The sequence below is a fragment of the Mesoplodon densirostris genome, chromosome 18 (assembly GCF_025265405.1).
Source record: "Mesoplodon densirostris isolate mMesDen1 chromosome 18, mMesDen1 primary haplotype, whole genome shotgun sequence".
Lineage (NCBI taxonomy): Eukaryota > Metazoa > Chordata > Mammalia > Artiodactyla > Ziphiidae > Mesoplodon > Mesoplodon densirostris.
In genome coordinates, this window is record NC_082678.1 from 5,114,467 (window position 1) to 5,124,121 (window position 9,655).

Genomic DNA, 9,655 nt, shown 5'->3' on the forward strand with positions numbered 1-9,655 from the left:
ATTTACATCTTTTTACTCAATTTTGAAGTGTTTTCACACACACGCACACAAATTGGCATGCAACAGTTGTCCTAAGGTAAAACACAGTCACCTTAAACTGTTGCAAGTATTTTCACCCAAGGTTGAAAAATTGTTTATCCTGAACATGAAAACCTGTAACAAATTTAAATTAATTATATAAAACTCGTTACTTGTAGTTTTCCCCTTGCAAAGATCCAAAACAAATGTACAAGTAATCAATATACATCAGTCACAACATAATCCTGGATCATCCCCACACCAAAACTAGATGCTCCTTTAATTTTAAACCCATCATCAGAGGCCAAGAGAAAGTCATTTCGCTTTATACAAAATTCACATGTGCCAAAAAAAGAAAGACCCAAATACGCTAGTACTGACAGTAATGCTCAGTACACTAATTAAACAGTGGCCAAAATGCCACTGATCAAAAATAAAATAGTGGCTGTATATCACTGCAAAGAAATCCAAGAGGCTTTTAACCCTTTGGCTTCAGAAATCCAGATTTTTCCAATTATGTGAATGCATACCTCCTCCCTTCCAAGAGTAGAGAAAGTGGATGTGCCAGCATAGAAAGAAAAAGAACCACCGTTCACTGCAACACCCAGAGAATTGGCTTTAATAGAGACTTCTTACAAGGTTAGGCAGAAACCAAAAAATGGTTATTAGCTGCTTGTGTCAACAATTTTAAGTGGACGTGATTGAGTTCTAAGGTCCAAAGTAAAACTTTAAAGGGGAAAAAGGTTGTTGGTTTAAGTCTTATCTTTAAAGCAAAAACAAGACAGACAAAGTATAAAAGTACCAACCTGGTAGCATCCTCTAGTCACAGAGCTCTGCCATTAGGCTGGATAGAAAACGTCAAGATTCAGATTGTTGTTTCTGATAAGGACTCAACAACAAAATGAAGCTTTAATGACGTGAACTGCAGGATAAGGGATCCCAAGAATGCAATCATTTTTAGTAAAGTACTATCAGTAAAGTACTATCCTGAACAAACTGCATTTTACTATGAAAACAAAAGGAAAGAAGATATAATAAGGACTATACACCTATAGTCCACTTACAGTGTTTGAGTTCTGGAAGGACCTGTATATGGAGAAAGAACTGAAATATGAAATCATGCCAATCACGTGTCAAATTTTCACTATAACTTTCCTAAAAAAGTGTTTCCCCCAATATCTATTAATCACAAAGAAACAGAAGCTGTGAATGTACAGTTTAGAAAATAAAAACGTAGAAACTAATGACATTATTATGACCAAGATGTTTGGTAAACAGTGAATTATGAGTTTCAGATCATCAGGAAAAGGCTTTTTAAACAACCCTCCGGACTTCAAAAAATCTCTTCAGGTAGTAGATCTGTCCCAATGTCATGGCAACTAGAACAAGAGCTTCAAAGAAGGACCAAAGGACCACTCTGCTGTTTGTGTTGTCATTAATTGCTCTGTGTATTCTCTCCCGAACTTCCATGTATTCCTGTTCATGCTTTACAGCTGTCATCGCCCCTGTGAGCTCATTAATCATTTCTTCTAACTCGTTCTGGTGAGCTTCTGTTTCCATGTCTTGTCCTTTGGGGGCCTCCCCAGTATCAGTGGTGAGCATCACTATCTTTGGAGTCATGGTGGACATCCTATTGCTAAAACAAAACTTATATGTTCCATCCATGTGAGCAGCAAATGTGTATTTCCCACTGGACTCCCGGTCTCCTTTATAAATTCCTTTATTATCAGGCCCTGTAATCTCCACATCGATGTCCGGGAAGCCGCCCTCGGCCACCTCGAAGATGAGGCCCATCTTGGTGCCCGAGGTGACCCGCTCGAAGAAGCACTCCTCGGCATGCGCGTCGATGCTGACGAAGTAGCCCGAGGCCGTGGCCAGGAGGGCGGCCAGGAGCATCAGCAGCTCAGCGAGCGTCACCATGGTCGGTCTGGGGCCGAAGCCAGGACCGGGACTGCGACCCCCAGAGCCGCCGTCGCCGCTGCCACCTCTGTCGTCTCAGCCGCCGCCACCCCATTTTTTTATCTTAAAATTTTATTTTTTAGTTTTTAATTGAAGTATAGGTTATTATTATTATTTTTTTTTTTGCGGTATGCGGGCCTCTCACTGTTGTGGCCTCCCCCGTTGCGGAGCACAGGCTCCGGACGCGCAGGCTCCGGACGCGCAGGCTCAGCGGCCATGGCTCACGGGCCCAGCCGCTCCGCGGCATATGGGATCCTCCCAGACCGGGGCACGAACCCGTATCCCCTGCATCGGCAGGCGGACTCTCAACCACTTGCGCCACCAGGGAGGCCCGAAGTATAGGTTATTTACAATTTTGTATGATAGATCAGTTCTTTTATAATACATTATTTTATTTTGTCCTTACTATAACGCTTGGATGAACCTTTTTATGAGGATCCCCATTTAAAGGTGGGGAAATTTAGGATTAAAGAGGATGAAATACGGACAAAGCAGGAATTCTCCCTTTGAGAGAAAACCAAGGTAGAAATAGAGCTCTTTTAAAACTTTTAAGGTTCCAATTTTGGAAGCCTCATCCTATATTATATCAAACATACTAAAATGTGGCAACACCCACATTAAAGAAGTGTATAAGTAACTATATATAGTTGAATTGAGTTGCTGTAAATAGTTGACATCTTGTTACATTTTGTACATTTTGAATAAATATTAATTTTTTGTAGTTTTCTTATCGTATTTTGGAGCTAACATTGAAAATTTGTTCATGTCTCAAACGTTTCATAGGTCCTTGAAAACTCATGGCTACCTGATGGAGAAAACAATCCTATGTTAGAGGTGGAGAGGGCGGTGGAGACCTCTGCCATGTTGTCCTGGTGGGAGATGAGGTGTTGTTTCTCTGGGACATCTCTTGAGAGTTTTGCCTGCCAGAAGAGCCCTACACAATTACCAGGCTTCTCCATCTCCCCACTTTTCAACACAGAGACTCTCCTTTCCTTCCCCACAGAGCCCCCTCAGCTTAATCTGCTTCCTACCTTGCATTTGGTTTCTTATGTGACTCACAGCCTGCAAAGTCATTGATTCATTCCTTCAACTCAGGCTCACTGAGCCCTGCTGGGTGTCAGCCATTGCACTAGGAAAAAAATAGGTGAATCAGAAATACTGCCCAGTCCAGGGAGGAGAAAGACAAAGCAAACATTATAGTGTGCTGATGGTTCATAGGCAAACTGACCATATTCTTAGAATAAAAATTGGAAGATAGTCTACAATGAGGGTTCCTAATTCATCAGATATGCATTGCAGTTTACGATGTGCAAGTCTCTGGGGACAGTGATGAACAAGGTGCCATCCTTCTCATGGTCAGAGGAGGGAGACAGACAATAAATGAGTACCAAATAAAAGACTAAGATAATTTCACTGCTAATGTAAAGGCACATTGATATGATCACTAGGTAGGATCATTTAGCACTGTGTAAAATATACATACCCTGTAGTCCAGTAATTTACATAGACTCTCTAACCAGCAATTTCTCTCCTAGGTATAGCTACACAATCTCTAGGTATACCTACATAAGTGCAAAATGGGGTAAGTACAAAGCTGTCCATGGTAGCATTGTACATTATTTTCAATAGCCAAAAAAAAAAAAAAAGAATGGGGCAGATTTATAATGTCCTGACATAGAAAAGTCTTCATGATAGTTTTGGTAAGTATAAGAACAGTGTGTGTGTGTGTGTGTGTGTGTGTGTGTGTGTGTTTACACATCACCTCATGTGAGGAAAAATAAGAGTATATATTATGTTTGTTATTTTAGAGACTGTATCTAGAAAGATATATAAGAAAGTGGAAATAATTGTTGTCTCTGGGGAGAAGGGGAATTGTGTGTCTGGGTGACGGGGAAGTGAGGGATATTTTTTATTCTTGTACTTTGAAAAATTTCTGCCATCTGTGTATGTCATCAGTTAAAAAGAAAGAGAAAATGTAAAAAAATAACTTCATGTAGTCACAAGCATTGAGTTATATAATTGGATAAGAACGCAAGTGAGGGAGGGAGGGCAAGGGAGTGGGGAGGGAGGTGGAGGCTATGTTGGATTGGGTGGTCAGAGACTTTTTGAGAAAGTGACATTTGAACTGAAACTCTCATGACCAGAGGGAACCAGCCCTGCTAACACCTGGGGGCAGATTGTTCTAGGCTGAGGGAACAGCCAGTGCAAAGGCCCTAAGGCAGGAGCAAGTTTGGCATCTTTGAAAAATAGAAAAGAAGGCTGCATGAGTGGAAGGCTGTGAGCCTGAAGCAAAGGCCAGAGACCAGATTCTAGAAGGTCTCGGGTCACAGGGAAGAGTTTAGGCAATGGGAAGCCATCAGGAGGTGTTTTAGCACCAAAGCAAATGAAATGATCTGATTTATGTTTAAAACATTTACTTTTTTATTTTTATTTTTATTTATTTTTATTTTTTATTTTTTTGCGGTACGCGGGCCTCTCACTGTTGTGGCCTCTCCCGTTGCGGAGCACAGGCTCCGGACGCGCAGGCTCAGTAGTTGTGGCTTACGGGCCTAGTTGCTCCGCGGCATGTGGGATCTTCCCAGACCAGGGCTCGAACCCGTGTCCCCTGCATTGGCAGGCAGACTCTCAACTACTGTGCCACCAGGGAAGCCCAACCACATCTTCTTTATCCACTCATCTGTTGATGGACATTTAGGTTGTTTCCATGTCTTGGCTATTGTGAACAGTGCTGCTATGAACATGGGGTGCATGTATCTTTTTGAATTATAGTAAAACATCTACTTTGGTATTGTGGGGGAAAAGGGGGCAGATTGAAAGGGTGCAAGAGCTGTAGAACGAAGATCAAAGGCCAGCGCTTTCACCTCTGAGAACTGACAGAGGCTTAGACTGGTGGTGGGAAAAGCTTAGATGTATTGGAAGGGGAATTGATAGATCTTAAAGATGATTGGATGGAAAGGGCAAAGAAAGGCAGGCATAAACAATGCGGGTTCCATGAATGAAATCATCTGAAACTGGAATTGTCCCCTCAAATCAGGATTTCATGATTGCCCTAGCTTTATGCTTCTGGAAGCTTCCTAGCCTCCTCTTCCCCAAACCAAAAGCCAGAGGCAAGAGTGTCCTCATTCACACCCCAGCGGTCTGTATCTACAGCAGCAAGTGGGGTGAGCTTGGGGTCCTGAAGGCTTGAATGGAGCAGGAAGACCCAGTGCTTGTGAAACAAGGAATCTGGAATCTGCCAAACAGATGACTCAATGGGGCTTTCAAGGGACAAGTGTAGGGGTTGAAAGGGTCACGACCCCCACACCAAATCCTAAAACACTGTGACCAGGGACCATTCAGTCCAACTCTCTCATATTTCAGATGGCAAGGTGAAGCCTTATTCAAGGCCGCACGGCCCAGCTACTGTCTGAGGACAGACCCCCAGATAAAGTAAGGACACATGGTGAGCAGCCAGGACAAACACACCGACAGCACAGGACACGGGATCACAAACCGTGACAGCTGTGTGTGCACAGGCCAAGATGGACGGCCCCAGTGCTTCACGCACAGGCATTAAAGCCAGGTGAGGCCCAGAGCACAAGCAGCCTAGGGAGGGAGGAAGGCAGGCAAACTATGCAGGCCTTGGGCCTGCATTCCTGAGACGAGGGTAAGGGGCTGAGGGAGGCAGTCAGCATGCTCAGGGTCTAACGTGTCTGCTGTGCCCTTTGGGCCCTGCTCCTTTGCTAACCTGGGGACTGGGGCTAATCCTGGGCCCACAGAGGGGCCTCCCAGAGGTTAGGTTGCAAGTGTTCTGAAAAGGCCACCTTTAGGAAGGACAGGTTTTCTTATCAGAAGCTTCTAGATTAGTCTCCTGTGGCCCCAGAGAGGCCTTGTGCCTACTCTCAGGGTATTCCTTCCAACTAACTAATTAATACAGACACTTCCCCAGCAAACTATGCCCCAGACTAGAGGCCTTGTTGGGTAGGCCCCAGTTTGTGGCCTGGACCTCGGACTGTGGACCGCATCTCCTCCCATTTTCTGTTTGTTTTCAATCTTCTGACCGCAGACTGGCTGGTGAGGTAGGCAGAGAGGAGGAGACTCTGGTGCCAACACACACACACACACACACACACACACACACACACACACGGCCTCCTGTGCCCCCAGTCTCGGGGGCTGGTCAATGATTGACTGGCATTTCACAGGCCGCTGGTTCCAGACCCCAGCCTGTTGACCCCCGAGGTCACCTCCCTAAACCAGGGCCCCTTCCTGACTCTTCAGTGCCAGCAGTCACTTCCACTGCCCGCAGACCCAGCACCCGCCACCCAAAGGCCGTCTCAGCAGTTCTGCTGTACTGCCACCCCTTTCCTCTGCAGTTGTCTGTCTCCCTGGGTCCCTCACGGGACCCTTCTGGCAAACTCTTAGGCTCCTCCAGCAACCCTGGAAGTCCCCTGGCCCCCTCCCTTCTCCTCCCGAGGGCACCCCCCTACCCCCCCCCCCCGCCCCCGCCGCCGCCTTTGTCCCTCAGATATCCCCTTTCCTTGGCTGCCCTGGCAGGCCCTGCTGGAGGGGCAGTTGAGGGGAGAAGCGAATCAGCAGCTCCCACCCCTGCCCCCCTCCCTCTTGTCAAATGCCAGACAAGGTTTTTTCCCTTTCCTTCCTGGCTCTGAATGGGTTCATTCTCTTTGGGAAACTCAGCCCCGCTGGAGCCTCCTCCAGGGGCGTGAGTTCTGACCCCCGCTCCTCCCCCATCCCCACTCCAGCCCCAACTCCCACTGGCTCCGCCTCCCTAAGCAGCCATCTAGGACTGAGCATTGTCTACAGACCAAGTTGCCTGCTGGGATCTGGGATGCCGGAGAGGGTGGGCTTGTCTGGCCAAGGCAGGAGTAGGGGGTGGGGAGGCGGGATCTTTGTGGAGGGAGGGACCAGTAGTTGCCCGGATTTCTTGGAGGACCCCCCTCTGACTCCTGTGCAGGGACCCGCAGGGAGGGTGGGTTCATGCACCCTTGATTCCGGGCTCTGGAGCCGAATGGATAAAGCCAAAGTCTCATGGCTCAGTTACCTCGGGATCCAAGGGGTTCCTCTTCTGCAAGATGGGGAAAGATAACACCCCGCCAGAGGACTCAGTGAGATGAGGAGTGTGGCTCTAGGACAGACGGTGGCACCGAGTAGGGGACTCAGGAAAGGATGCCATCACAGCAGCTTTCCCGACAGGACAAGCCCTCCCAACACAATGGCAGGGAGCATGGGGCCCGGGGGAGACAGGACATCTCTAACCCTGACTCTAAGACCCTGATGGTCTCTTGAAGCCTCAAGCTTGGGCGCCCAGTGCAAGTCCTTCAGTGTGCGACCAGCAAGTGACTCTTGGAGCCAGAGCGCGTCTCCTCTCCCTGAAGGGCTGAGAGGCTGTGTGTCTGAGCAGCACCTTGACTAGGTCCTGGGCTGGGTGATGGGGTGAGGGTGAGGGGTTGGCTTTGCTGGCTGTTCACCTTTTCCCTCATTAGCCCTGAGAATGTCTTGGGCAAATTGTTTAACGTGTTTGAGCCTCCGTTTCCTTGCCGCTCACCCTCATCCTAACTCTAACTCTAACCCTAGAGAAAATAGGGATATTGATGCCCATCCCGAAGGGCCACTGTGTCCCCGTACACAGCAGTATATCTTGAACATTCATGACTATAATCCAAAGAATAAATCCATTGTACCTCATCACCCAGGACACACATGTCCTTACCCCACTTACCTGTAGTCAATCTTCTATTCCATTCTATTTCTCAAAAACTAACTAACTGGGACTTCCCTGGTGGCACAGTGGTTAAGAATCCACCTGCCAATGCAGGGGACACGGGTTCGAGCCCTGGGCAGGGAAGATCCCACATACCGCAGAGCAACTAACCCATGTGCCATACTACTGAGAGCCACAACTACTGAAGCCCACGCGCCTAGAGCCCGTGCACTGCAACAAAGAGTAGCCCCTGCTTGCTGCAACTAGAGAAAGCCCGTGTGCAGCAATGAAGACCCAACACAGCCAAAAATAAAATAAAATAAAAAAATAAATTTATTTTTAAAAAAAACTAAATAAATAAATAAAATAGGGCTTCCCTGGTGGCGCAGTGGTTGAGAGTCCGCCTGCCGATGCAGGGGATACGGGCTCGTGCCCCAGTCCGGGAAGATCCCACATGCCGCGGAGCGGCTAGGCCCGTGAGCCATGGCCGCTGAGCCTGCGTGTCCGGAGCCTGTGCTCCGCAAGGGGAGAGGCCACAACAGTGAGAGGCCCGCGTACCACAAAAAAAATAAAAAATAAAATAAATAAATAAAATAAAAAAGAAAGAAAGAAAGACTTGTCCTGATCATTGAAATTGGTTTCACAACCAACCTTCTAATGGATACTGACCTGCAGTTTGATCATCACTGATTAGAGCCAGAGGTGGACTTACCATGGTGTTAAAGGGGGGTAAGCTTCAGGCCCCTCATTTGCATTTATGTGTCTAATTTTGTATTTATAACTTTGTCTTCTTTTTCTTAAAGAGAGTCCCCCAAATTTCATAAGCTTCAGGTCCCACAAAACCTGGATCTGTCCCAGTATAACTAAACCTGAGACCACTTTTCGAGCAATTACTATGTGCTAAGTACTGTGCTTACAGCTTCAGGAGTATTATCTCCTTTAACCCCTAGCACAGTGTGCCAGATGCTATTTTACAAGTGAGCCAACTGAGACCCAGAGAAGCTCAGTTGCTTGTGTAAGGTCACACAGCTAACCCGTGGTGGAATTGAGATTTGAACCGAGGTCATTCTGATCCCAGAGTGACGTGTTCTCAAGTCCCCTACTGTGAAAGTGCCTTCCTAGAACCACGCTAAGAATAAGGAAGCAGTTTAAGAGATGCTAATGTCCTTCATTCTGCAGCTCCCAGTAGGTGCCTCTGATCCCCTCTTGACCAGCACAGGCATGCTCAAGGCTGAGCATTCCAACTAGAGTTGTCAGCTTTAGCAAATAAAAATAAGGATGCCCAGTTAAATTTGAATTTCAGATAAACAACACATAATTTGTTAGGATAAGTGTATCTCGGGCAATATTTTGTTGGCATTTCCAACAAAAACACGCCTTCCTTCCATCCCCACCCCCATGAGACCCCCGACCGGGTCTTAGTAACTGGGTCAGGGGCTCCAGGTGGAATGCAGGGTGGGGAGGTGGAATTAAGCAGACTAATAAAAGGCAAGGGACAGAGAAGGAACCTTGGATGAATTGGGTGCTGAGTGTCCCGTAAAGAAACAAGGATGTTCTTTGAAGGATTGAGATGTAGGTTTCTCCAAATTGACTCTCTCCCCAAACTTGTAGACCCCCTTAAAAGCATGCTTTTCAGACTGGAAAAGATATCTAGAAGATTCGAGAAGGTATGCCAGGGAGTCCTGGAAGCCACAGGTTAAACGCAACACATCCCCCTCCTTGACTAACATTTTTACCTGAGGATGCGGTAGGAAAACCATTATTTGATATTAAAACAAATAGGCATGGGATGGAGCAGGATGCAAACGGCCAGGAATGTTTAAGATAAAACCTGCAACTTAAAAGAAAGTTAAGAATGGCAGGCTAAAGCGTTTGCCCCGGACTCCGGGGGAGGGGCGCCATCACCCTCCTCTGCTTTGGGGGGTTCTCCATGGAAACGGGTGAGAACTGCTGCGGGCAACCCTGGAGTCCGGGCGC

General features: G+C 47.0%; 1 protein-coding gene across 1 annotated transcript; it reads right to left on the minus strand.

Annotated features, from left to right (window-relative positions):
- Positions 1-1,054: 1,054 nt before the first annotated feature.
- Positions 1,055-1,968, minus strand: LOC132478490 (transmembrane emp24 domain-containing protein 2-like). Its single transcript, XM_060081659.1, has one exon. The coding sequence runs from the start codon at positions 1,936-1,938 to the stop codon at positions 1,333-1,335; it is 606 nt and encodes a 201-aa protein (XP_059937642.1). The 5' UTR covers positions 1,939-1,968; the 3' UTR covers positions 1,055-1,332.
- Between the last annotated feature and the right edge of the window lie 7,687 nt (positions 1,969-9,655).